At 51.8% G+C, this 26,620-nt stretch overlaps 3 protein-coding genes across 4 annotated transcripts; 1 reads left to right on the top strand and 2 right to left on the bottom strand.

Annotated features, from left to right (window-relative positions):
- The first annotated feature begins 1,017 nt into the window (after nt 1–1,017).
- On the top strand, nt 1,018–11,072 carry RING1 (ring finger protein 1). Its single transcript, XM_035107829.2, has 7 exons — nt 1,018–1,086; nt 2,970–3,053; nt 3,901–4,061; nt 4,716–4,931; nt 6,895–7,191; nt 7,479–7,647; nt 9,780–11,072. The coding sequence occupies exons 2-7, from the start codon at nt 2,976–2,978 to the stop codon at nt 9,879–9,881; spliced, it is 1,023 nt and encodes a 340-aa protein (XP_034963720.1). The 5' UTR covers nt 1,018–1,086; nt 2,970–2,975; the 3' UTR covers nt 9,882–11,072.
- Nucleotides 11,073–11,783: 711 nt separating this feature from the next.
- LOC118081366 (class II histocompatibility antigen, M beta 1 chain) lies at nt 11,784–16,546 on the bottom strand. The gene is made up of 6 exons (XM_035107857.2): nt 15,866–16,546; nt 15,401–15,685; nt 14,478–14,762; nt 13,552–13,668; nt 13,336–13,371; nt 11,784–12,661 (listed from the first exon to the last, which is right to left on the bottom strand). The coding sequence occupies exons 1-6, from the start codon at nt 15,924–15,926 to the stop codon at nt 12,654–12,656; spliced, it is 792 nt and encodes a 263-aa protein (XP_034963748.1). The 5' UTR covers nt 15,927–16,546; the 3' UTR covers nt 11,784–12,653.
- Nucleotides 16,547–19,106: 2,560 nt separating this feature from the next.
- Nucleotides 19,107–23,644, bottom strand: LOC118081372 (class II histocompatibility antigen, M alpha chain). Of its 2 annotated transcripts, none has more exons than XM_035107866.2 (5): nt 23,476–23,644; nt 21,934–22,191; nt 21,386–21,667; nt 21,153–21,281; nt 19,107–20,845 (listed from the first exon to the last, which is right to left on the bottom strand). In XM_035107866.2, the coding sequence occupies exons 1-5, from the start codon at nt 23,558–23,560 to the stop codon at nt 20,841–20,843; spliced, it is 759 nt and encodes a 252-aa protein (XP_034963757.1). In that variant the 5' UTR covers nt 23,561–23,644; the 3' UTR covers nt 19,107–20,840. The 2 variants fall into 2 exon arrangements, with proteins under 2 accessions (XP_034963757.1, XP_034963758.1); XM_035107867.2 differs by having other exon boundaries at nt 21,934–22,147; nt 23,476–23,611.
- Nucleotides 23,645–26,620: the final 2,976 nt, after the last annotated feature.

Here is a 26,620-nt window from a genome sequence, read left to right as displayed (position 1 = left end):
CTTCAAGGATCCCTGACAGGCAGCCGTCCAAACCTGGGTCTTTTGGGCGGCTGCTAAAAACGTTTGCATTCAGGCAAGGATAAAATTACAAAAAAAAAACAACAACAACCCCAAACCCCCACAGAATACATGATCAAAATAAAAACAGGAACAACCCAATAACCCCCCCCCCCACGTAAGTCTTAATCTGTTTTTGGTCGACTGATATTTCAAATTTTCAGAAGTGCAAGTTGTCACTGTTGATTAACTTCATTGATAATATTATTAACCTTGCTGATAATCAATTTTCTTCTTTTTTGTGTCTGATCTGACGCTGTGCAAGATTGTAATTACGTACTTTTTATTTTCCAATAAAGAATACGTGCTTTAAAATTGATAATCTTACGGACTTTTCCTGTAAACCGCTTTGAGGTTTTCAGCAGTCAAGAGGTTTATGAGTTTTCCTAAATAAATCGCAAGCACAGAAGTAATAACGATGTCCAGGCGGAGATCTTCGCATATCTTCTGCTTTTGGTTATGTTCAAGGCTTCTTCATCCTTTTCGCCGGTCATGTAAATATTTCTGGCGAGCCGCAGAAGGAGATTGCGTCGCGGTGGGTTGGACTGGATGACACCTGGGGAACCCTTCCAACTTCACAATTCTGCGATTCAATGAAAGGGGTCGCTTAAAATCTGCCCAAAGTGATCCGGGACGGATCCATCACCGGCGCAGGCTGCTGTCGACCCGGGAAAGCTGTCTTGGGGTTGGGGGGCCGGCCCCATTGAAGTGGGGGGGGGAAGGGTGTGGGCCCTCCTTCCTCTCTTCTGGCCTCGATTCCCCCCCCACCAGCCAGCCATCCCACCGGTGCAGCTCCCGGCCTCCACCGGACGAGCAAGCCACCTGCCTGCCTGCCCGGGGGAGGCGGGGCGGTGGGTGGGGAGAACCCCTTCTCTCTTTTGTGCTCTGTGACGTCAGAGAGGGGCGGGGAGAGGAAGTGACGCGACCTCGGAGGTTCCCACCCTCTCCCGCCTCCCCAGAAGGAGGAGAAGGAGGAGGAAGAAGCAGGAGACGGAGAGGCGCCTACGGGGATCCCGGGGATCCCAGCAGGTAGGGGGAATCCCCCTCCTGGAGTGGGGGGGGGTAGAGGGAGCCCCGGAGTCCCTCCATGGGAGCGGGAGCAGAGGGGTCCTTGGGGCGTCCCCGTGGAGAGCCAAGTGCGCCTTCCTTTCAGCCCCGGAGCCCATCGGCTGCAACGCTGCTCAGATTCGGGGCTGATTTGTTTTTTTCCCCCTTTGGTAAAGGACTGGGGGTCTCTGAGCACGTGCAGAGTGCAGCTCCGAATCTTCCCGCGGAATCCGCCCCCGCCCGTTCCTCCGCTTGAAGCCAGGCGTCGTGAAGTTTGACGGAAGGGGGAGAGGGGTGGGTTGGTGGTTACCCCTGAGCACGTGCAGAGTCCGAGTGCGCGCGCTGATCTTTTATACAGACGTATCATAAGAGTTCGTTGCCGCTTGATCTGTAGAAAGAACGGCAGCAGCAAAACCATAGAATCATAGAGTTGGAAGAGACCACAAGGGCCATCCAGTCCAACCCCCTGCCAAGCAGGAAACACCATCAAAGCATTCTTGACATATGCCTGTCAAGCCTCTGCTTAAAGACCTCCAAAGAAGGAGACTCCACCACACTCCTTGGTAGCAAATTCCACTGACGAACAGCTCTTACTGTCAGGAAGTTCTTCCTAATGTTGAGGTGCAATCTTCTTTCTTGTAGTTTGAAGCCATTGCTCCGTGTCCGCTTCTCTGGAGCAGCAGAAAACAACCTTTCTCCCTCCTCCATATGACATCCTTTTATATATTTGAACATGGCTATCATATCACCCCTTAACCTTCTCTTCTCCAGGCTAAACTTACCCAGCTCCCTAAGCCGTTCCTCATAAGGCATTGTTTCCAGGCCTTTGACCATTTTGGTTGCCCTCCTCTGGACATGTTCCAGCTTGTCAGTATCCTTCTTGAACTGTGGTGCCCAGAACTGGACACAGTACTCCAGGTGAGGTCTGACCGGAGCAGAAGTTCCCTTGATCTAGATGCTATACTCCTATTGATGCAGCCCAGAATTGCATTGGCTTTTTTAGCTGCTGCATCACACTGTTGACTCATGTCAAGTTTGTGGTCTACCAAGACTCCTAGATCCTTTTCACATGTACTGCTCTCAAGCCAGGTGTCACCCATCCTGTATTTGTGCCTTTCATTATTATTTTTTGCCCAAGTGTAGTACTTTACATTTCTCCTTGTTAAAATTCATCTTGTTTGCTTTGGCCCAGTTCTCTAATCTGTTAAGGTCATTTTGAAGTGTGATCCTGTCCTCTGGGGTATTAGCCACCCCTCCCAATTTGGTGTCATCTGCAAACTTGCTCAGGATGCAAAATGCTTTGCATAAAAATTAATAACATCATCCTAGAATCATGGAACGGTATAGCTGGAAGGGAGTTCTGAGGGTCATTTATTGCAACCCCTTGCAATGCAGGGGGGTTTTTTTGCCCAACGTGGGGCTTGAACCCACAGCTCTGAGATCTATCAAACAGAAGAATAACAGCACTAATCTGAGACTTTCAAAAAGTCGGAGTAGCAAGAGATTAAAACTACTTCCTAAATGATAAGGAGCAGTGCCTCTGAGCATGTACGGAGTACCAAGGGGTTAGGGGTAAGCCCCTTTGCGACGGGGGGGGGGGGAACCACACCATTGGAGAACCCTGCTTTGCACACACGAACACCCCATGTTTAACCCTTCCTTGCATCGCTAGTTTAAAAAAGGTGCTGCTTTTGCATTCAGCTCCCTTCCACTTCTGGGCTTCTTCCCGTTTGGGGCACCCGGTTGGCCCCTGGGAGAAGGGCTGGGGCTGGGCAGGGTTCTCGCTGTGCTGGGTTTGGACTAGATGACCCTCGGGTTCTCTGAGAATTTAAACTGCGTTTCTCTTTCCTGCCTCGAACCTGCAGCCTGCCATGGCGACGCCGGCCAACGTGCAGAGCGCCAGCAAGACCTGGGAGCTCAGCCTGTATGAACTTCACCGGACGCCGCAGGTGAGGAGGAGGAGGAGGAGGCCTGATGCCAGGGGGATGAGCCCCCTTTCTCTTTCTCTTTCCCACCCCTCAAATATCCAGATCTAGTGGGAATATCTTCTAAGTCCCTCTCTTCAGGTCCCAGATTTAAGGGGACCACAAATTAGGTGGCCGTGGTGGTGGGAGTTTTTGTATTTATTATTTTTTAATTGCCTACAGTTTGTTTCCTTTTAGGTGTTTATTTGTACTTTTCTATGAAAAAAACACAATTCACAGGGCATCGTGCACTAATGTGCTTCCTGATAAGTTGTATTCACTCTTACCTTTAATAGTTTCTACACCATTTAATAAGTTGTACGCTGTCCTGGGTGTTTGTGTGTAGGAAATCGACAAGACTCCCTGACTTGTTTTTATTTATTTCTCTCCATACTGCTGGTTTTGTTTTTTTTTACTCATTCTCTGTTGCATTTTTGCGCTCATGCCGATCGTTTTCATGCTGTTTGCTGCCTGGAGATTTTGGAAGCATTAAATTAAGCGGTTTATAAATGCTTTGGAATGAATAGATTCACAATAATAGATTCTCTAGCTTTTCCAGCAAAAAAGGGGTTGGTGCCGGTGGGCTTCTGGAATCACAGAATCGTAGAGTTGGCAGGGGACACCCCAGGGGTCATCCAGTCCAACCCCCCGCAACGCAGGGATCTCAGCTCAAGCATCGCTGACAGGCGGCCAAAGAATTGCAGAATTGTTGAGCTGGGAGGGATCCCCAGGGGCCATCTAGCTCAACCCGCTGCAAGGCGGGCCACGCTCCCATTTTGTTCCCTGGAAGCTCAGCGAGGAAGAAAAGGGCTCTCCTCTCTCTCTTTTCCAGGAGGCCGTAATGGACGGGACGGAGATTGCTGTCTCCCCGCGAAGCCTCCACAGCGAGCTGATGTGCCCCATCTGCCTCGACATGCTCAAGCACACCATGACCACCAAGGAGTGCTTGCACCGATTCTGCTCCGACTGCATCGTGACGGCCCTGCGGAGCGGGTGCGTGGGGCCCCGGGGGTGGGGGCTGGCAGAGAGGCAGGTCCCGGAAAGGCCCGTCCCACATTCCCACAAGTGAGCTGCTCCCAAGGTGTTTGGCCCATCTACAAACGGGTGCCTCGTGCGAAATCTGTGACTGACCGTTGCACTTCTCTCCAAGTGGGAAGCGGCAGCTCTTGCCACCAGAAAGCTTTTTTCCAGATGTTGAGTCATAGAATCCTAGAGTTGGAAGAGACCACAAGGGCCATCCAGTCCAACCCCCTGCCAAGCAGGAAACACCATCAAAGTGTTCTTGACATATGCCTGTCAAGCCTCTGCTTAAAGACCTCCAAAGAAGGAGGCTCCACCACACTCCTTGGTAGCAAATTCCACTGCCAAACAGCTCTTACTGTCAGGTAGTTCTTCCTAATGTTTAGGTGGAATCTTCTTTCTTGAAGTTTGAATCCATTGCTCCGTGTCCGCTTCTCTGGAGCAGCAGAAAACAACCTTTTCCCCTCCTCTATATGACATCCTTTTAAAATTCCCTTTCTTGTAAAGCCATGGGTTCAAGTCCTGCCCTCCAGAGCACCTTTTCTCTAAATAAAAAAATTCCAAGCAACCCTTTCCTCGCACTCGGCCCACACCTTGAGTTCGGTTTCCCGGTTTCCTCTACCGCAGGAACAAAGAGTGTCCGACCTGCCGCAAGAAGCTGGTCTCCAAACGCTCCCTGCGCCCCGACCCGAACTTTGACGCCCTCATCTCCAAGATCTACCCCAGCCGGGACGAGTACGAAGCGCACCAAGACCGGGTCCTGGCCAAGCTCAACCGCCTGCACAACCAGCAGGCCCTGCGCAGCAGCATGGAGGAGGGGCTCAAGATGCAGGCTATGAACAGGTACGGGGGCTCGCAGGTGGGGGTGGGGTCTCCTGCCCTGACCCCGACAGAGATCCGTCTCCTCTCTTTCCCCTCTCAAGATTAGCAGCCAGATCCCTTTTGGATCTCCTCTGGGTCTTTCCGGGCCAACTTTGTTATTTGGGACAACATTAGGTCTGCTTTTATAAAATCTACTGGCCCATTTGCAAAGCTAAATAGGGTCCAGTCGGGTTTCAAATTGGATTTTTTTTGGGGGGGAGGGCGCTGTGTGTTGAGATTCCTGCTTTATAGGGGGTTGGAGTGGATGACCCCTGGGGTCCCTTCCAACTCTACGATTCCATGATTCTATAGGAATCCAAAAGCAGCTGTAACTTCCCCCTGCTTTTTTTGGCAGAAGTGGATGAAATTTGCAAGTTTGTTTATTGGTTTATTTATTTTATTTACCATTTATTTCTTCCAAAAGGGAAGAAATCCCCAGAGGGTGGGGAGAGGGAGGGCATCAGAATGGCAAAAACGTTTCCGATTAAAACGCCATAAAATAAACACGTAGAAACATTTCAGCATTTCGGGCATCCGGAATAATTTCAAAGCGGATGGCAGAGTAGATTGGGGTATGGAGCGTATATTTAATTTCATCTATATCAGGCATCCCCAAACTTCGGCCCTCCAGATGTTTTGGACTACAATTCCCATCTTCCCTGGCCACTGGTCCTGTTAGCTAGGGATCATGGGAGTTGTAGGCCAAAACATCTGGAGGGCCGAAGTTTGGGGATGCCTGATCTATATGCTGCTTAATGAATAAAAGTCTCTTAAGTCGTCTTCCTACAATAGTATGACGCATTCATTAAGAATAAAAAAAACCAGTGGCAGGGAGTAAATGGGGTAAAGCCAACATAATAATATTATCAAAGGAGAGACTAAAAACAAAAGACACACACATTTCAGCAAGTTCCATAGGGGATTTTTCTTGCCCTTTTTTATAAAAAAGATGCCGTGCAGATTATTTCTTTGTTCACGTTCATAAATGCATACCGTAAGTATATCCTCCAGAGAAAACAATTCCCAGGGTGTCTGGAAGAAAGATTATTAGGTGTGTTTTCTGCCAAGAAACTCGATTCCCTCTGCTTCTGACTATAAATTGCCTGATTTTGATATTTTTAGGCTGAGGCCACTTTCCCTGGGATTTAGTGGTGAAAGGAGGTGCTTAGGAAATCTAATAATAAAGAATTTGTTTGTTGTTGTTGTTGTTGTTACCATTACTCAGACATGTAGAATCATGGGATGGTAGACTTGGAAGGCACACCAGAGTTCATCTAGTCTGACCCCCTGAGATACAGAAATACAGGCTAACAACAGTAGCAGCAGCAGCAGCAGCAGCAGTAATAATAATAATAATAATAATAATAATAATTCATAGATTTCTTTAAAGGCATTGTAAGCGGGTTGATGTGGTGATGTTTTGATTGTAATTACCTGTATTCTTATTCTCTCTCACTCACTCACACACACACACACACACAAGAGTGTTTAATAGCTTTTTCTCTACTGTCTTTTCTATGACGTTTCCCACTGTTTCTATCTTATCTGTAAGCTGCTCTGAGTCCAGTCTTGGGGGGGGGGGGGAATACATAAAATAAGAATGCAAAATTAATAATATGCAAGAGAAATCAGTCCGGCTATTTCCTTGTTGTCCTTTTGCCATCTTTTAATAGACCATATATTTATCCTGCTAGTGCTTAATTGTTTTTTAATGGCTGCTCTCTCACCCCAATGCTTTTTTTTAGCTCTTGCTGCTTCGGGTTTGAGCTGCCCTGAGTCCCTGCCAGGGAAAGAGGCAGGATAGAAATGAACATAATAATAACTTACAATGGAATCATGAAGCAGGGAGTTCCGCCGTAGCTTTTGCTAGTTTTATTTGGTAAGTGGGTTTGCTATGCCGATCCAGAGGAGGGTGACGCTCCTGCCTCTTTCCTCCCGCCTCCAGGGGGCAGCGGGCCCGGAAGCACCCCCAAGAGTCGGACAACACCACCTTCAGCGGGGCGGAAGACAACTGCGACAGCCGCTCGCACCTCAGCAATGCCTCGGCCCCCAGCCAGATCGAGGCCGGACCGAGCTGCAAGCGCTCCCGGGCCTCGGACGAGTCCTGCGCCGAGCCGGAGACCTCGCACGAGGGGGACCGCCGGAGCCCTGAGCCGGGCGCCGAGCCCAGCAGCAGCGAGATCGAGCTGGTCTTCCGCCCCCACCCAGTCCTGGTGGAGAAGGGAGCCTATGCCCAGACCAGGTGAGCGGGGGACAGGGGGCACCCTTCTGACCCGTCCAGGGGGGCTCGCGCCCCAGTGTGAAGCCACCTTGAGCACTAGGGAAGGTTGTCGGGTTGTCATTGAGCTGGAAGGTACCCCCAGAGGTCATCCAGTCCAACCCCCTGTGATGCAGGAGTCCCAGCAAAACAATGCGGGACAGTCGACTGCCCAGTCTCTCGTTCCAGCATCACCGCCAAGTCCTAAGACCCCCCCTCCACCCCCCAACTTCCTCCCCGCACCTCTAACTCTGCCTCCCCCTCCCCGCCAGGTATGTCAAGACCACGGCCAACGCCACGGTGGACCACCTCTCCAAATACCTGGCCCTGCGTATTGCCTTAGAAGAGGCTCCGGGGGCCGGATCCGAAGCCCCCGCCCTGGAGGGCGTCAGCGAGAAGCAGTACACCATTTACATCACCACTGCCGGGGGGGCCTTCACGGTAACAGCCGGCGGGGGGGCGGGTTGCATGACATTGACGGGGAGGGCCTCCCCCTCCCCAGGGATGAAGGGTGCTGCACCCCGCAGGCTGAGCGGAGGCAGAAGGGGTTGGTTCTGGGTTCAAGGCCCCATAGTGGAGACAGAACCGGTTGGCGTTTGGCTGGGCAGGCTGAGCTTCCCTGGGGGAAGAGCTTGGGGGTCAGGATCAGGGTTTTCCTTCTCCTAGACGGGCTACTTTATTTGATATGATGCAATAAGGACATAGAAATATATCTAACAGTTAATCAGTATACCATTTGCTTGCTGAAAGGGCTTCTAAGCTGTTTGCAGGGATAAAGATCAAATGGCACATCATTCAAACCCACACCAGGAGAATTAGACAGATTAGACAACTGGGCCAAGGCAAACAAGATGAATTTTAACAAGGAGAAATGTAAGGTACTACACTTGGGCAAAAAAAATGAAAGGCACAAATACAGGATGGGAGACACCTGGCTTGAGAGCAGTACATGTGAAAAGGATCTAGGAGTCTTGGTAGACCACAAACTTGACATGAGTCAGCAGTGTGATGCAGCAGCTAAAAAAGCCAATGCAATTCTGGGCTGCATCAATAGGAGTATAGCATCTAGATCAAGGGAAGTAATAGTACCACTGTATTCTGCTCTGGTCAGACCTCACCTGGAGTACTGTGTCCAGTTCTGGGCACCACAGTTCAAGAAGGATACTGACAAGCTGGAACGTGTCCAGAGGAGGGCAACCAAAATGGTCAAAGGCCTGGAAACGATGCCTTATGAGGAACGGCTTATGTTTAGCCTGGAGAAGAGAAGGTTAAGGGGTGATATGATATATAAAAGGATGTCATAGAGGAGGGAGAAAGGTTGTTTTCTGCTGCTCCAGAGAAGCGGACACGAAGCAATGGATTCAAGCTACAAGAAAGAAGATTCCACCTAAACATTAGGAAGAACTTCCTGACAGTAAGAGCTGTTCAACAGTGGAATTTGCTGCCAAGAAGTGTAGTGGAGTCTCCTTCTTTGGAGGTCTTTAAGCGGAGGCTTGACAGGCATATATCAAGAATGCTTTGATGGTGTTTTCTGCTTGGCAGGGGGTTGGACTGGATGGCCCTTGTGGTCTCTTCCAACGGGGTCTGCAAAGATTGTTTGTACTGTCAAGGGTCATCTAGTCCAACCCACTGCCATTTGCCCAACACAGCACTCAAACCCACAACCCTGATATTAGGAGTCTCTTGCTCTACCCACCGAGTTGTCCCAGGTCCACAAAAAGTGTAAAAAGGAATTAGGTTAAAAGACAAAAATGAAAAGGAAGCTCTAGGCAAGGGGTTATTGTGTTTATTTCTATCTTTTTCCTTTTTGTCTTTCACTCCATTTATTTATTTATTCATTTTTTTGACTAGTTCGGTTTTGATTGCTTCATATGTCAAAAACTCTTAGTGAAATTGAGATATATATATATATATACGAGAAGCTCTAGGTGAGGCTGAACGTTTGCCTAAGCAAGTTTCTATTCAGCCGCCGGCGGGTTGCCAATGCTGATGGGGGGGGAATCTCATATTTTGCCAATCTCTTTTTCTTTTATTTTTTAAAAATATTTGATTTGTGGAATTATAACAAGACAAAACTTATACAGTGGTACCTTGTTTTGAGTTCGAATCCCGGGATGCTCGACGAAAGGGACTCTTGACAAAGGGCTGCTCTGCGCACATGCACAAGCGGCAAACCCGGAAGTAACCCGTTCCGGGACTTCCGGGTTTGCCGCAGACGTCCGCCGAAGTGGTCGATGGACGGGGCAGACTTATATGGAGAAATACTTAGATATTTCTCAGAATCTCCCGACTCGATGGGTCCTTTTGTCAACCTTTTCAACTGCATATTATTCCACAATCCATGTTTTATATCTCTCCATATTGTCCGTGATAATTATATTTTGTCTATCTTATTATGTTGTGAACCCCCCTAAGATCTACAAGTACATGCAGATTTAATAAAGAAAATAAAAAATAAATGTTTCTGCAGGGAAACGGCCTGCCTCACTGCAAGCTGATAGCCCCCAGTCTGTGGTAAAGGCTTCTCTTACTTCTGCACTCCCAACGCCGCCTCCTCTCCTTCCTTCCTGCAGACGCTGAACGGATCCGTCACCCTGGAGCTGGTGAACGAGAAGTACTGGAAGCTGAGCAAGCCCCTCGAGCTGTACTATGCCCCCACCAAGGAGCAGAAATGAGGGCTGAGCCCCCCCCCCACAAGACTGTTGGGCTAACAGCAAGTGTTTAAGCGGGGGGGAGAGGGGGGCACCGGCATGGCCCCCCACCGCCACAGGGACTCTCCGAGGAAGACGAGGAAGAGGAAGGAGCTTAAAGCGCTTTGCAAGGGGTGGGGGGGTTGCCCAAATGGCTGAAACTGCTCCCCCCTCCACTGCTTCTGGCACACTTAGCCCCCTCCCACCTAGAAAAGACTGATGCCCCCAAAGAAGGCTGGGTGGGGGAGCGTGATGGCATCCCAACCCCCTCTGTTTTGGCTTCCCCTCTTCTCCCCCAAAGGACGGGTGCCCCCTCCCTGAGCAGGAATGGGGGGCCTTGCAATGGTGGGGGCAAGGGGGTTGCTGCTGTTGCTGCTGCTGTTGCTGCTGCTGAGAGCAGGCATTTCTCTCTGGCCTTTTTACAGCTGTTTTCTCCCCCCCCCCTTTTGTGGAATTTAATTCATCAAGGAGTTTTTTTGCCTCTTTGAAAGACTGGAGCCTCTCTCTCTTTCTCTTTCTCTCTCTCTCTCTCCCCCCCCCACTAGGAGGTGAGGCAGGGCAGGGTGGGCATGCAGACCCCAAAATCACAAAATTGTAGGGCTGGAAGGGAACTCCAGAGGTCCTCTAGTCCAACCCCCTGCCATGCAGGAATATCAGCTAAAGCATCCATGTCAGCTGGCTCTTAATAATATATGGAATGTAATTTATTTAACCCGTTAAGAGAGGAGCCTGACATTACGTCCGACCTCAGGCAAAAAAAACGTAGAGCTGGAAGGGAACCCCAAGAGTCATCTAGTCCAACCCCGTGCAATGCAGGAATATGCAGCTGTTCCTTAAGGGGCTTGAACCTGCGACCTAGGTGTATCTACCTTTAAAGCCTTGCCTTACCTGGACGGTTGGAGCCCCTAGCCCTGCCTCGTATCTGGCAGGTATCTGCCGTATGAGTTTTTGAGCAAAGGTCCCTCCTCACCCCCTTCTCTCTTGGGCCTCTGGCAAACTCTGGGAAATCTCAAGTTGCTAGATCTCAAGGAACTGGATATTTCCCCCCCCCCCCTGTGCTTACTACTCCAAAAAGACCAGGGGTGTTTTGCTGCCAGAAACTGAGAGGTATAGCCAGATCAATAATAACACAACACAGGAGATGTGTCCCTTTTTATTTGTGTCCCCACCCCCACCCCCAATGCTGTGTTAAAGTGTGGAAAACTGCAGTTTAACTCTGCAATGATTTGTAAAGGCAGCCGTGTTGGACACCTGCTTGGAAGGGCGGAGGGTCCGGCAGGGACGCAGCCCTGTGGCTCAGGGGCAGGACACCTGCTTGCACTGCAGAACGAAGGCCTCGGGTTCAGAGCCTCTATCACAGCAGACCCCCGCAGGCCGCAACGCACACTCGGTACTTGTGAGCTTAGCAGCCTCAAAGGACCATTTCTCCCCCCCCCCAAAAAAAGAATATTTTAAAAGCTGGATTTGGTTCTGAAAACAGCTCTGGGTCTCCTTTAAAAACAAACAAACAAAAAACCTTCTGCTTAGGAAAGGCACCAGCATGCCTAAGAGCAGTTGGTGGAGGGTGGGGGAAAGGCTTCCGTAGCTGAGCGGTTAGAGCAGGCATTCCCAAACTCTGCCCTCCAGGTGTTTTGGGACTACAATTCCCACTATCCTTGACCACTGGTCCTGTTAGCTAGGGGTGATGGGAGTTGTAGTCCCAAAACACCTGGAGGGCCGAATCTGGGGGTACCTGGGTGAGAGCATCGCAAGGTTCTGAGTTCAAATCCTGGTGGCTGCGGAAAGAATAAACTTGCTTGGAATTCTGGAGGCAATCTGCTGCCAGTCAGAGTGGACCGCACTGGGCAGCAAGAACCCTGAAGGCAGAGAGAGACCCCACGACACGTCCGAAGGCATTTTGCCCTTTATTTTGTGTCAACAAATTTCTTATAAAAAATGAAGCCAGAACGCACAACGGCAGGCAGATTAGGAAGAGGAGGGCGGAAGGTCCTTTGAGAAAGGGGCTTGCCTTGCAAGGGTAGAGTTGGAAAGGACCCCCAGGGGCCATCTAGCCTAACCCTCTGCAATGCAGGAAGCACAGCTTAACAAAAGCAAATAAGAAAAGCGGGGGGAGTGCAAAGTCCTCTTTCGCAGGTAAATCTTAACTTGTCCCACACACAGGAAGGTGAACCCGACTATCCTGCACCCAGGACCTTGCCTTTTTATGAAAAGTCTTAATAAAAGTAAATATACAAATGTGCACCCAACCTCTCTTTAGAAACCTCCAGAGAAGGAGAGAAAAAGAGAGTTCCTCTCCCTCTCCCGCAGAATCAAAGAATTGTAGAGGTGGCTGGAAGGGACCCCCAGCGGTCATCTAGCCCAACCCCTTGCGAGGCAAGAATCTCAGCTCGATTGTACCGGATGACAGGCGGGGGGGAATAGAGGAGGGGCATCTTTGCACAATGCATTGCGGGGGGTTGGGCTAGAGGACCTCCCGGGGTCCCTTCCAGCTCCACAGTTCTGTGGTTCTAATTAGCTGCTGCAAACGAGGAGGTGGTGACTTGGGGATGAGAGAAATTAGCAGAGGAGGAGGCAGGGTGTGGGGAGACTCATCGGGCTTCCGGTGGGTGGGGTGGGGGGTCTCCGGAGGGTCTTTGAAGCAGCAGCAAGGTCAGGCTGGGTGGCTTCCCTTTTGATAGTTTGGGGTCTCCCCAACGGATCCAGGATGAAATTGCAGGCAAAGGAGTTCGGGGGGGAGAGGCGTCATTCAGAGTCAGGCTAGCGACCTGCAGAAAGTGGGGGCGGGGGGCATAGGAGTTTAGAAGTTCACAGCAAGAGGGGGGGAGTAAATGCTTTTTCTGTTTGGGGAACCCCCTTTGTGGTTCTGCCTCTGTACGAAGCCAACCCCCCCTCCTATCACATCTGGGAGGCACCCTTGTAAAACATCTGGCTGTATTGTCCTCCCTTGCAGGGTTGTTGTGGGAGACAGGGTTGTGTAGCGGTTAGGACCTGCGAGAGACCAAGGTTCAAATCCCCACTCAGGTGGGGAGCCTCTCTCTCTCTCTCCCTCTCTCCCTCCCCCCTCTCTCTTTCTCTCTGCCTACCCTACTTCGCAGGGTTGTTGTTGTACAGGGTGAAATGAGGGGGGGAGACCCCTGTGTGCTGACTCTGAAAGCGGGGGACCCAAGTGGACCCGATCCTTGGAATAATTGGAGGGTGGGGGACTCGATCTTTGCTGGAAGGGAGACCCCTACCCTCTCCCCTCCAAGCAACTGCCCTAACCCTTTAAAATTTACTCCCGATGCTCAGCCAGAATTTGTTGTCCTAAGAACATGAGCGGAGCCTGCAGGATCAGGCCAAAGAACGTTGCAAGGCTTGCCAAGTTGGCTTGGCTTCCTGTGACAGGGAGTTCCGTAGTTTAACTAAGCGGGAGGGAGGGAAGGAGGGAAGGGACTCCTACCTTCTGGGTAGGTGCTGCCATCAATGGGGGCGTAGCCTGGAAGTGGGGAGAAAAAGAGGGAGTCAGTAAGAGAATGGTCCCCACCCAGAGGAAGAAGGGGCCCACCCATCAATGGGGCCCAAGCTGACGAGCTCAGAGGTTTCGGTGTGTAAATGTTAAGGAATCAGCAAAAAGTAAAACCCCATTCCCCAGCTCATGTTCTCCTCTGGCCCTTACCTTCGGGGACTCTCCTCGTCCAAAGGACAGTGCCCATGGCAAGGAGAAGGATTCCGACCCCCAGCATGCCCGCCGAGACCCCCACTTTCCACCGGAGGTCCAGAGCCAGGCCTGGTGCTGCGGGTGAGACAGAAAGGGCAGGGGGACTGTTAAAGGCAGGTCGCCTTCCTCGCCTACGGGACAGGAGGTTTCCTGACCACCCCACCCACCCACCCACCTAAAACCTGTCCTGACTTCGTAAGGAATCAATATTTCATTGTGGCAGCTCCTGAACCCTGTGGAACTCCCTTCCTCTTGACATCAGGCGCCTGCACAAAAGCATTCTTGTTTCTGCAGATGTGGGCGGGTGTTTCAATCACGGATTTATAAGTTTTTACGGCAATTCTTGTTCTATTTTTCCTTCCTTGGGGTTTTTAAAGCAGAGGTTGGATGCCCTTCAGGCAGGGAAGCTTTGGCTGAGATTCCTGCATTGCAGGGGGTTGGACTAGATGACCCTTGGGGTCACTTCCAACACCACGATTCTATGATTCTTACTAACTGCTTGGAGTCCCCCCCCCCCAAAAAAAGTGGCATATAAATTTCATGAATAACTAAACGAGGTCCCTGAAACATCAGGACGAAATGTTGCCCTGCTTGGTGTGCAGAAGGAGAGCCAGTGCTGCCAGTCTGTGTGGACAAGGCTCAGCTAGATCATGGAATCCTAGGCTTGTGGGCTTGGAAGGTACCCCCAAGGGTCATCTAGTCCAGCCCCCTGCAAGGCAGAAATCGCAGCTGGACCTTTCCACCATATCTCAAGTTAGTTGGTGGCTCATTGTGGTCACTTGGAAGGGGGCGGGTGAAGAGACATTCTGCACATGCACAGAAGCATTTGGGGATCTTAACACTGTGTTGCGTGAAGCAGCCCAGCAGCCTCCGCTGTCACTCACCCCAGTCCTTGGTGAGGGACTCATTCAGGCTGGCGTGGGTCACGAGGCAGGTGTAGGTGCCTCCCTGCCGGGGGTCCACAGGGAGAGTGCGCAGAGTTTGGTAGGTCCAGTCCCCATTGCTGGAGGCCACTGCCGCCGGGCCTGTCCCGTTCTTCAGGAGGGCCCCATTCCACAGCCAGGTGACGGTCACGTCTTGGGGGTAGAAGCCCCACACGACACACGCCAACATGATGGACGCTGGGGTGTTCTGAGGGGTGACAGGGAATACCCGGACCTTTGGAGGAGCTGCGGAAAGGAGGGGGTGCAAAATCAGAATCTGTATTAGATCCTTCAAAGGTTGGCTCAGCTGCATGCCTCCTAGTGGGGTCATATTGCCATTTCACTTGCCACGCCACTTGCCATCACTTGCCACGCCATTTGTGCCATCACTTGCCATGTCACTTGCCACACCACTTGCCATTCCACTTGCCACCACTTGCCAGACCACTTGCCATTTCACATGCCACCCCACTTGCCACTCCACTTGCCATCAATTGCCTTCACTTGCCACACCACTTGCCATGCCCCTTGCCATCACTTGCCACACCACTTGCTTTCACTTGCCATGTCACATGCCACACCACTTGCCATGTCATTTGCCACATCACTTGCCACCCCCTTGCCACCATTTGCCACATCACTTGCCATCACTTGCCATTTCATGAGCCACACCACTTGCCACGTCACCTGCCTTCACTTGCCATTTCATGTGCCACACCACTTGCCACACCACTTGCCTTCACTTGCCATTTCACTTGCCACCATTTGCCATGTCACTTGCCACACCACTTGCCTTCACTTCGTCCTCCAGATACAACCCAGGTGTTTGGGGCTGCAACTCCCAACCCCCCCCCCCGCCCGTGGCCCCAGCGCCCCTCACTCACTCTGCCTGAGCGCTGAGGGTCCCCACAGTGAGTGGACCTGCCCCTGGCAGCGCTGGGCCTCCTCCTTCATCTGCGCTCCCAGGACGGCATTCACGTGGTCCGAGAAGAGGGCGGTCAGCTGGTACCAGGGCTTGTAGGCGCCCAGGCCGCAGGGCACGAAGCTCTCGCTGGGTCCGTCGAAGCAGATGAAGGGGATCTTATTGAAGGCCACCGTCCAGTTGAACCAGAGGGCGCGACCTCCGTCCGAGAGGAAGCAGTCCTCCTGCAGGTGGACGACGAAAGCCCCTGGCAGGGAAAGAGTTAACGGATCGATCGATTGGTTATTTGCATCCCACCTTTTTCTCAAGGCCGAGTCTTCCCTCCCTCCTTCAACCCCCCCCAACAACAACAACCCTGCGAGGTCGGCCAGGCTGAGAGGCAGCAACTTCCGCATCAAACGAGCCACGGATCTCTCGGCAGCCTTACCTGTTCGCAGGTAACTCAGCGCCAGGCAGAGCCCGGCCAAAGCCACCCAGAGAGGCCGCATCCTGACTCCGCTGGGCGAGGAGGAGGAGGAGGAGAAAGGATCCGCTTTGCAGGTTTCTGGATCTCGCTCCGCGCTCCTTGGGATCCACTTGGCAAGGGATCCCGCGTTCCGTTTCTGCGCCGCTCAAGTATGGATCCCCAACTCTGACCGGCCTCCGAATCCCAGCAGCCAGTTAGCGAGAGATCTGCTCTCGCGGATCCCTTCGCTGTAGTTTTTGGGGATTTTTTAATTTTTTTTTTTTGCGTGGGGGGCAGTGGGATCCCTTCCTTCCTCCAGAGGGGGTAGAGGAGTCGCTGTCTCTGGATCCCAGCTCCTCGAGGGGATTCCTAGGAGAGAAGGATCTCCTCTGCTGCAACTGCTGCTCTGGCCGCGTCCAGGGGAACCTACTGTGCCCCCCAACCTCAGCCCCACACTGTGGGAAGGGGGAAGCCAGAAATCCCCCGTCCCGCGGGGAGCCAATGGGGAGGCCGCCCGCCTTCGCGTCATCAGTCGCCGGGCAGAGAGGAGCCGTCGAGGTTCTTTTCAGGAGGAAAGCGCCTCTGGGCGCCCCAAGGCGAGGGGGGTGGGCGCGCTGGGTGGGGCGGGGCGTCTGTGAAGGGCCGTGAGCGGGCAGAGCAATGGTTGTGTTTTATCCTTAGACCACATAATAGTTCCCTGGCTGGCACAACCCTCTCTGCCCCCCCAATCCCGGCTTCTCGGGGTGCAAAGCAGGGCCCGCGAGGGGCGTGGCCTGGGGAGAAGGGGCGTGGTCTGAGCAGAGTTCCGAGGACCGGGCAGCGAGGCCTGGAGGGCCGCAGGTGAGAGGTTTCCACACACACCCTCCCCCCCCAAAAAAAAATCGCATAGAAATTTGCTCCACTATGAAGTTGGAAGGGACCCCCTAGGGGTCGTCCAGACCAACCCGCTGCAATGCAGGAATCTCAGCTGAGGACGCACAAGGCGCTCAGCGGGCCAGAACCGGCCCCCGACCCCGCCAGTCCCGCGTCTCTCTATTCTTGCCGTTGCTTGAGCCAGAGCTCCTGTTTGGTCGCTGCTTTTTTGCATTTTGCAGAACCACCACCCAGAGGGGACCGTCCGGCGTCGCCAGATATAGAAGCAGGTCCCCCTCCCCCCCCCGGCTTCCTCTTTCCCTCCCCTCCCCCGCTGCGCTTTGGCACTTTCACTTTCGCCCTGCAAAGGAGCCGGGCTCTCTCGCTCTCTCGCTCTCTCGCTCTCCCGCGCGCGCGCCTGGCCCTCACCATCGCCTAAGACAGACGTTTTGAACCCATGTGCCGTGGCACCCATGGGTGCCTTGAATGATGAATGATGGCCAGGGGAGCCATGGGCAACACTGGCCTCTGTCCCTCTTTCCTTTTCTCCCTCCTCCGATGCCCTCTCCACAGCTGTTTGTTGCAGCAGCCCTGGCTACAAGCTCCCCAGGTGAAGGGTGCCTCTGGGGCTGGCCAGGGGGTGCTTCCCAGGCCCCTGTGGGGCAGTGTGAGGAGGCACCTCTCTTTGGGGTGGGGTGGGGGGCAGCTCAGAGGACTCCCAAGCTCTGCAGGCAAGGAGTGAGGTAACTGGGCTCCTGTGAGCCCCACAGGGGTGCCACAGAAAGAAGGTAGTTGGTCAAGGAAGCTGTGGACTCGAAAAGGTTGAAAACCTCTGGCCTCAGGAGTCCACATTGCTAGGCTGAAGAATCAGAGAATTGTAGAATAATCATAGAGTTGGAAGGGACCCCAAAGGGTCATCCAGTCCCACCCCCTGCAATGCAGGAATCTCAGCTCAAACATCCACGACAGACGGCCATCCAACCTCTGCTTAAAAACCTCCAAGCAAGGAGAGTCCACAACTTCCGAAGACCTGTCAAATGGCTCTTATCATCTGAAACTTATTCATTATGTGATGTTTAGTTGGAATCTCCTTTCCTGCAACTTGAAGCCACTGGTTGATTTGAGTCCCACCCTTCAGAGCAGGAGAAAACAAGCTTGTCCCATCTTCCATCGTGACAGCCCTTAAGATATTTGAAGATGGCTATCATCTCTCAGTCTCCTCTTTTCCAGGCTAAATATACCCAGCTCCTTCAAGTGTTCTTCATAAGGCTTGGCTTCCAGGTCCTGGATCGTCCTCTGCACACATTCCAGCTTGTCAACATCCTTAAATTGTGGTGCCCAGAATTGGACACAGGACTCCAAGTGTGGTTTGGCTAAGGCAGAATAGAGTTGGACTATGACTTCTCTTGATCTGGACACTAGACTTCTGTTGATGCAGCCTAGAACCGCATTAGCCTTTTTTTTTTGCTGCTGCATCACCCTGTGGACTCATGTTCAGCTTGTGGTCCACCGAGGCCCCTAGATCCTTTTCACATGCACTGCTAGCAAGCCAGGTGTCCCTCTTCCTATATTTGTGCATCTGGTTCTTCCTACCTAAGTGCAGAATCTCACATTTGTCCCTATTGAAATTCAATTGCAAATACAGTACAGAGTCACTCACAACTAAAAAAAAAAAAAAAACCCTGAAAAGCAGGACCCTTTAAAATAAGCTGGAATCAGGGTTTCGGGACCTTTTCACCTTTCCAGGTGGCAGGGGTTCCCATTCTCACAATCACTCTGAACTGGGCATTTAATTTTTGTGCAAAATAGACAGAAACCCCACAAGTGAAGCTTTCCCAAATCTTCCAGCCTGGGCGGTTGTTGCATGACAACAGCAGGGCCAGGAAAAGCAAAGAACAAAAAGCGCAGGTGTGTAGAGCTATTTTTTTAGACAGGGAAGAGGCATCTCTCCCCCCCCCCCCCAATACAAGAAGATCAAAGTCTTGCAGTCCCTTGCAAAATTTGTCAAAAAAAAAAAAAGCCATGTGCTGGAAAAAGAGAGACAATGAATGTATTTTGGAAAACCGATAGAAACTTAAATAAAAAATATGTATTAAAAAAATGCCATGGATTTTGTAACTGCCTGCCCCTCCCCCTGCTCTAATTCCCCTGGCCCCGCCCCGCTCTAGGCTCTCCCTGAGGAATTCTGCCTGGCAGGAAATAATGCATCTTCCTTGTGCCTGTACAAGTCACATCCATGGACTCATTCCCCATCTTTCTGGCCCTGACTCCCCCCTCCGATTCCCCCACCCCACCCCACAAAGGCACCGCCCGCCCCGGGGATTCTGCCTCAATTCCTGCTTGCAACGTCAGGAAGAACTCGAAAGAATAGTTGCAAAATCTTTTTTTTCTTTTCCATTTTATTTTATTTTCTGCACCCCTGACAAGAACTCCATTTGGCACCCGGCGTCAGGAACGCAAAGGAAAGGACACATCACTGAGCAGGAACAATTGTAGGTGCAGCGTCCGTAAGATCAAAAAACACCCCTCCCCCTACAAACCTCCCTCCCCTGGTCTTTTTTTGCTCCTTCCACCTCTCTCTTTTAAAAGTTGCAATGCTTCTTTAGTCCTCCATGGGTCTCCTAGTCTCCCCCCGCCTTTTAAAACTAAGAAGATGCCCACTGCCTTTTTTATCATGTTGCCGGTCACAACCACCCTGCAAGGTAGGCGAGTCCCGGGGATTATTCAAGCCTTCCCCATAGCAGCTGTATGAAAGGGCAGAAATTTAACCGGCGGTGACGCTCTCCCCCCCCCACTAAATTTCCTGAGCCTGCACATCCCCGATAGCTCAGTTGGTAGAACATGAGATCCTTAATCTCAGGGTCATGGATTCAAGACCCACATTGGGCCAAATATTATTGCATTGCAGGGGGTTGGACTAGATGACCCTGGTGTCCCTTCCAACTCTATGATTCTATGATGCTAAAACCTAGAAAAGGGAGAGGGCTTCTGGGGATTACTTCTGCGCTTCCTTGCTTTAATGGACAGCACCCTTGACACGCTCAGAGGCACCATCATTTCACAAGTGCCTGGGCTCAACCCTGCCACACACACAAAATAAAAACTGTGCTGCAGGGCCCAGCTGCCCATTATGAAGAGTTGTGTGGTACAGCCGTCTCCTGCCGCAGCAATTAGCAGGTGATGGTCTCTGTACCTCCATGAGAAGGTCCTGTTAAATGAACAGTGGCAGACTAGGAAGATCTCTCATTCCCCTGGGTGTGGCAGAAAAGCTGGGTGCTGATGGGCCTGCCCAGAAAATAGATCTGAGGCCAAGCCATGTCCCTGTCCTGGCGAGAAAGACCCATAGCTGGGAGGAGCAGGATGGTGGTGATAGTGATGTGAGCAGTGGGGTGAGCGATGGTTGTGGGGCTAGCAATATTCAATCTATGCAAGTTTCTTGTTCTAGCCAAGGGCCATGACAAACCTGCAGCGCAGCAACAGTGCCAGTGCTAGCAGTGGGGTTGGTGGCGATAGTGGTGTCAGAAGTGGGATTGGTGGCGATAGTGGTGTCAGAAGTGGGATTGGTGGCGATAGTGGTGTCAGAAGTGGGGTTGGTGGCGATAGTGGTGTCAGAAGTGGGGTTGGTGGCGATAGTGGTGTCAGAAGTGGGGTTGGTGGCGATAGTGGTGTCAGAAGTGGGATCTGAGCCAGAACTGCTTCAGCCAAACCTGGCTGGGCTCCTGCCCTCTGCTCCTTCCACCCCCTCATTGACCCTTTTGCTTCTCTAGCAGTGATAACTTTAACGGGAACAGAAGAAGCTCACTCACATCACTGATCCGCCTCACCCAGGACTGCCCACACTGACTGGCAGCAGTTTCCCTCCGGGTTCACAGACTGGAGTCTCTCCCACCCCTGCCTGGAGCCAGTGGCAACGGAGACACGTGACAAAAGCAGGGTGGACAGATGTTCGCGGCTCACTGAATGCAAATGGGCACACATATACACACACAGAGAGATTCTGGCATTGAGGGGCAGTTCCCGCAAGGGGGGGGGGAAATGGGTGGGTGACTTTAAAGGTGATGCTCCTTCTCCTCCAAATCCCTCCTTCAGGTCGACTCTCGGGAATTCATTCTGGAAAAGATAAAGGTCGTAGAATCACAGAAATGGAGGGAGGGATCCCCAAGGGTCATCTAGCCCAACCCCCTGCAATGCAGGAATCTTTGATGGTTGCAATATTTCACGCCAACCATTTTGTCCAGCAAGGAAACAGATGAATGAAATGGGAACCCCATGACCTTGCAGAGGGTTGGGATGGATGACCCTTGGGGGACCCCTTCCAACCCTACAAGCCTTTGGTTCCACTCTGCGTGCTAAGCGGGCGCTCTCTGCCCCTGATCTGCAGCCTCCTCCTTTCCCAAGGGGCCTCCTCCAGAAATACCTGTGCTGTTGCACTTGCAGGATAGTGCCACCAGGACCACCCCCGCGATGGCAAAGAGGACGCCAACCCCAAACGCCACGCCGCACAGGATGTTCTCCAGGAGCTCCGAGGGGACGGGATCTTGGGGGACTACAGGAGGGAGAGAGATGGGACAGAGGGTCAGTGGGGGGGGTGAGAGCACAAGGGTCATTTGGGGCAGGGTGGGGGGAGAGACGGTAAGAGCAGGGCCTCACCCCAGAACGCCTGGATGCTGAAGGTGTCGCGGGGGCTCTTGACGTTGCAGCTGTAGATGTCTCCCTCCTGGGGAGTCACCTCCAAATAGGAGAAGAGCTTGAACTCCAGGTCCTGCACAGGGACTGCTGGAGGGGTGGAGACCCCCTGGGTCATGGGCTGACCTTGGTACGTCCAAGTGACCTCAGCCGCCGGAGGGAAGAGGTTGGTCACTGAGCAGACGAGCGTGTTGGGCCGGCCCAGCTGCAGCGGCTGCAGGGGGAAGACATTCACCTGAGCAATACCTGTGGGGGGAGGCAGAGGGTGGTTTGCAGGGTGGCAACATGAGAACGTGGCCTTTTCAGTGGTGGCTCCCCATCCTTTTACTTGCATTATTATTTGTATTATTTTTAACGATAGTATTATTTTTTTATTATTCTCATTATTATTTTTATCGTAGCATTTTATTTTTATTTTTATTGCAACATATATTATATGATGCATAATAAACTTCCTCATTGGAGGAAGTTTCTGGTAGCCCCCTCCCCACAAGGCAAAGAAACTCCCTCACCTTTCGCTTCCGGCATAATTGCGAAATAGTACGAAAAGTTGCCCAGCACATCGTTGCAGAGCTGGTTCAGCACCCGGATGTGACTTTGGGGTGTCCGGTTCTGCACCCCTGGCTGGAAATCGGGGAGGCGTGCATGCCAGGCGGACTCCGAGGAGTTGAACCAGAAGAGCTCTTCGTCGTCCAGAGTTTGGACCATCTCAGGAAGCAGGGAATCCTGCTGGCACAGGTAGACTTCAGAAAACAGGTGGGCAGGATCCTCTGAACGTAAAAAAAGAGGGAGGTGGGTCACCTGCCACCATTGAGGCACTGCAGGGGGTTGGACTAGATGACCCTCAGGGGTCACTCCCAACTCCACAATTATTTTGATTCTGCAATGTGCCTCCATGCACCCCTCCACGTAGAATCATAGAATTGGAAGAGACCACAAGGGCCATCCAGTCCAACCCCCTGCCAAGCAGGAAACACCATCAAAGCATTCTTGACATATGGCTGTCAAGCCTCTGCTCAAAGACCTCCAAAGAAGGAGACTCCACCACACTCCTTGGCAGCAAATTCCACTGTCGAACAGCTCTTACTGTCAGGAAGTTCTTCCTAATGTTTAGGTGGAATCTTATTTCTTGTAGTCTTCTGCTGCCTGCCCTCTGCCTTCTGCCCTTCACCCTCCCTGGCTAGTAATATGTGCTAGGGATGGATGACAAGAAAGCAAGAACTAATCTGGGGCCATCCATTCCAACCTCTGCTTGAGATCCTCCAGTGAAGGAGAAGGGACGGCCTTCTGAGGAAGCTTGTTCTCTACTTGCAAACAGCAATTACTGTCAGAAAGTGTTTGTGGGGTGAAACAGGGGTTATTGAGCTCGGGTTGGACTAGATGACCCTCGGGAATCCCTTCCAAATCTACCGTTCTACGAGTCTATGGTTCCGTCTGAGTCCTGTTCTGATGGCGCTGCTACAAGCGGGGAGAGGAAAGAAGGAAGGAACTTCCTCAACGCAAGAGCAGAGTATTCAGTAGGGGATTTTAAAGCACATTTCCCCACCTCCGGACACCATTTCCCCCCTCCCCCTTCCGCAGCCCCCTCAGTTTAGGGGGTTTGGGATTATTAGGGGATGAGGGGGGGAGAGAGAGGGAGAAGCTAAGTGCCATAATACTACAGTACTGTATTTGGAAGAACACTGAAAACAACTGTGCCTTTGCAGAGGCGGGTTGGGCTAGATGACCCTCTGGTCCCAAACCTGTGAGTCGAGAGTGTGTGCACACGAACACGGGTGTCAGCTCGCCGTTTCGCCGGGCGGCCTTCAAGTAACACCAACAGGAAGTCTTTCTCCCCAGTTTAATTGCAAAAGTGAAACTTTTTGAAAGGGATTAAAAAAAAATACAGGGTGGAATTTCACCTGAGCTCTAGCGAGTCAAGGTCACCTGAAAGTCCCAGAGGAGCCGGCATCTTATGGGGAGTTTGGGGCGGATACACAACCTGAAAGCCCCCCCTCCCCCCCAAAACCCCACACCTTAGTTCGCGCAGGAAAGAGGGAGACGCATTTTTGTACCTCGCACTTCGGCCGCTGCAGCCGCCGCTGCCCCCCAGAGCCAGGCCAGGGCCGCCATACCCCAGTTGCACCTCCCGGGACCCATCGTCCTCCTCTTCCTCACTGCCCCATAGAAAACCTCGGAGCCCCACCACAGCTGAGTTCTCCCAACTCGCAGCAGCTTCGGGGAGGGGTAGGGGGGGGGACGCCTCTCCCAGGCAGCCAATGGGGCGTCGTTGCGCTTCGTCGTCACCAGTTGCCCGGGAGAGGCTGCCGGGTTTCGGCTCTGGAGCGCAGACGGGCTGCTTAGGCTTGCGGGGAGAGAGAATCGCAGGGTCGGAGGGACCCCTGAGGGTCATCCAGCTCAACCCCCTGCAAATGGAGGGATCCCAGCTAAGAAATCCCCGACACGTGGCCGTCTGACCTCTGTTTAAAACAGCGGTCAGCAAACTTTTTCAGCAGGGGGCCGGTCCACTGTCCCTCAGACCTTGTGGGGGGCCGGACTATATTTTGAAAAATTAATATGAACGAATTCCTATGCCCCACAAATAACCCAGAGATGCATTTTAAATAAAAGGACACATTCTACTCATGTGAAAACATGCTGATTCCCGGACTGTCTGCGGGCTGGATTTAGAAGGCGATTGGGCCGCATCCAGCTGCCGGGCCTTAGTTTGGGGACCCCTGGTTTAAAAGCTTCCAGTCAATCGTAGATCACTCAGGAGCTGCCTCTGTAGACGGCTCAGCTGGTGCAGAATTTGGCGGCCAGGCTGCTGACCAGGGGAAAACGGTGTGAACATATTGCACTGATCCTGACCCAACTGCACTGGCTGCAAATTAGTTTATGGGACCAATTCAAAGAGCTGGTTTTGCCTTATAAGGCCTTGAATGGCTCAGGATAACAACAACAACAACAACAACAACAACAACAACAACAACAACAACAACAACAACAACAACAACAGAGCCAGTGTGGTGTAGTGGTTAAGAGCGGTAGTCACATAATCTGGTGAACCGGGTTCGAGTCTCCGCTCCTCCACATGCAGCTGCTGGGTGACCTTGGGCTAGTCACACTTCTCTGAAGTCTCTCAGCCCCACCCACCTCACAGAGTGTTTGTTGTGGGAGAGGAAGGGAAAGGAGAATGTTCGCAGCTTTGAGACTCCTGTGGGTAGTGATAAAGCGGGATATCAAATCCAAACTACTACTACTCCTCCTCTTCTTCTTCTTCTTCTTCTTCTTCTTCTTCTTCTTCTTCTTCTTCTTCTTAATATCCTGCCCCCCCATAAGTCTGCCTCTCCCCATATGAACCAACCCAGGCTCTGCAATGCTCATCTGGTCCCCTCTTTGTGTGTGCCCCCTAAATGGGCACAAAAACAGGGCCTTTTCTGCAGTGGCTCCCCATTTGTGAGATGGTCTTCTCAAGGAAGTTTGCTTGGCACCTTCATTAAACACCTTTAGGCACCAGGCGAAAGCGTTCCTCTTCCACCAAGCATTGGGCTGACTAACATCCCATAACCTTTCAGATGTGCTTGTGGGAGGGGGTTATTGTTTTGTTCTTCTTTTTATTATATACTCTGTGTGTGTGTGTGTGTGTGTGTATATAACATTTTTATGCTGCAAACAGCCCTGAAATGTATGGACAAAGGGCGGCATACAAATTTAATGATTAATAGATCATAGAATCATGGGAGTCTTCAGGGTCACCTTAGGGTCATATAGTTCAACCCCTGCAAATGCAGGAATCGGTGTGTGTATGTGTGTGATCTGGCTTTGCGGCGCTCATCTCGCATTATTGGCCGAGGGAGCCAGCAGACAGCTTCCAGGTCATGTGGCCAGCATGACTAAGCCGCTTCTGGTGAACCAGAGCAGCGCACAGAAAGGCCGTTTACCTTCCCACCGGAGTGGTACCTATTTATCTACTTGCACTTTGATGTGCTTTTGAACTGCTAGGTTGGCAGGAGCTGGGACCGAGCAACGGGAGCTCACCCCTTCGCGAGGATTTGAACCGCCGACATTCTGATCGGCAAGCCCTAGGCTCAGTGGTTTAACCCTAAGATTATAAATTTGATGAGAGACCAGAGGAAAACCCTCCCTCCCTCCCTGCCCAAGAACTGACATTCATAGGTAGACTGCCTCTGACGCTGGAGGTTCTCCCTCACACACTTATCCTCCATAGATTTATGCAGACAAGCAAAAGGAGATCGTGCCTGGTTCCAGCAAGCTCTGATCAGTACCCCTGCCTCCCTGCTCACTTACTTCCCTACAGAAATCCACCACAGGGCGCTCGGGGTGGGGGCAGAGTTTCGCTTTCACTTCTCCGTCCTTTTATCAGAGTTTCCCTTTTTGTTAGGCTCTGTTTGTTATAAAAGACTCAATGAGTCACAAACAGGAAGTGTGTGCTTGTGGAAATTCCCAAGCCGCCTGTGGTGCGAACCTCCTAGCAACTTACTCCCGAGAAGCCCCGTAAGGGACTTTGAGGAGAGGCGATGTAAACTTCCAAGAGGAAACCTGTAAGAAAACCCAAATCGGCTTCCCTTTCCTCTTCTTATATGCTCTTTGAAACCTATATAAAAAAATTCTAACTTAGTTGGTCTCTAAGGTGCTACTGGAAATATTTTTTTTTTATTTTGTTTCGACTACGGCAGACCAACACAGCTACCTACCTGTAACTTTGAAACCTATGTTCCTAGAGGGAAAGTTTTGGGATAAAGTGCTGGGCTATACAGTATATCAATATATAAGAGCTGTTCGGTAGTGGAATTTGCTGCCAAGGAGTGTGGTGGAGTCTCCTTCTTTGGAGGTCTTTAAGTAGAGGCTTGACAGCATATGTCAAGAATGCTTTGATGGTGTTTCCTGCTTGGCAGGGGGTTGGACTGGATGGCCCTTGTGGTCTCTTCCAACTCTATGATTCTATGATTCTATTATGACTGTGCAGGAGAAAAGCTAATATTTTAAGAGGAAAACATTCTTTTGAATTATAGACCCGACGTATGGAAGTTGACAGCGGAAATGGATTCCACACGCCCTTACTGTGGCCAAGAGACTGATATGGATGAATTGGAAGAATAAAAACAAGATCCTCCTTAATCAATGGATTGGCGATATGATGGAGGTGGATGGGAGGCACCCTGGGGCTCATCTAGACCAACCCCTCGCTCCGCGGAG

This window comes from Zootoca vivipara, chromosome 2 (genome assembly GCF_963506605.1).
Source record: "Zootoca vivipara chromosome 2, rZooViv1.1, whole genome shotgun sequence".
Lineage (NCBI taxonomy): Eukaryota > Metazoa > Chordata > Lepidosauria > Squamata > Lacertidae > Zootoca > Zootoca vivipara.
This window is presented reverse-complemented; position numbering and strand designations above follow the sequence as displayed.

What these genes read in the sequence shown, in the direction of transcription:
- RING1 (XM_035107829.2), top strand. Translation starts at nt 2,976, where the DNA reads ATGGCGACGCCGGCCAACGTGCAGAGCGCCAGCAAGACCTGGGAGCTC. An exon ending in AACTTCACCGGACGCCGCAG is followed by an intron (nt 3,054 to 3,900) that starts GTGAGGAGGAGG and finishes TCTCTTTTCCAG; the next exon opens with GAGGCCGTAATGGACGGGAC. An exon ending in GTGACGGCCCTGCGGAGCGG is followed by an intron (nt 4,062 to 4,715) that starts GTGCGTGGGGCC and finishes CCTCTACCGCAG; the next exon opens with GAACAAAGAGTGTCCGACCT.
- LOC118081366 (XM_035107857.2), bottom strand. Translation starts at nt 15,926, where the DNA reads ATGCGGCCTCTCTGGGTGGCTTTGGCCGGGCTCTGCCTGGCGCTGAGT. An exon ending in ACCCTCAGCGCTCAGGCAGA is followed by an intron (nt 14,763 to 15,400) that starts GTGAGTGAGGGG and finishes TCCTTTCCGCAG; the next exon opens with CTCCTCCAAAGGTCCGGGTA. An exon ending in GTCCCTCACCAAGGACTGGG is followed by an intron (nt 13,669 to 14,477) that starts GTGAGTGACAGC and finishes TCTCACCCGCAG; the next exon opens with CACCAGGCCTGGCTCTGGAC.
- LOC118081372 (XM_035107866.2), bottom strand. Translation starts at nt 23,560, where the DNA reads ATGGGTCCCGGGAGGTGCAACTGGGGTATGGCGGCCCTGGCCTGGCTC. An exon ending in AATTATGCCGGAAGCGAAAG is followed by an intron (nt 21,668 to 21,933) that starts GTGAGGGAGTTT and finishes CTCCCCCCACAG; the next exon opens with GTATTGCTCAGGTGAATGTC. An exon ending in CAGCATCCAGGCGTTCTGGG is followed by an intron (nt 21,282 to 21,385) that starts GTGAGGCCCTGC and finishes TCCCTCCTGTAG; the next exon opens with TCCCCCAAGATCCCGTCCCC.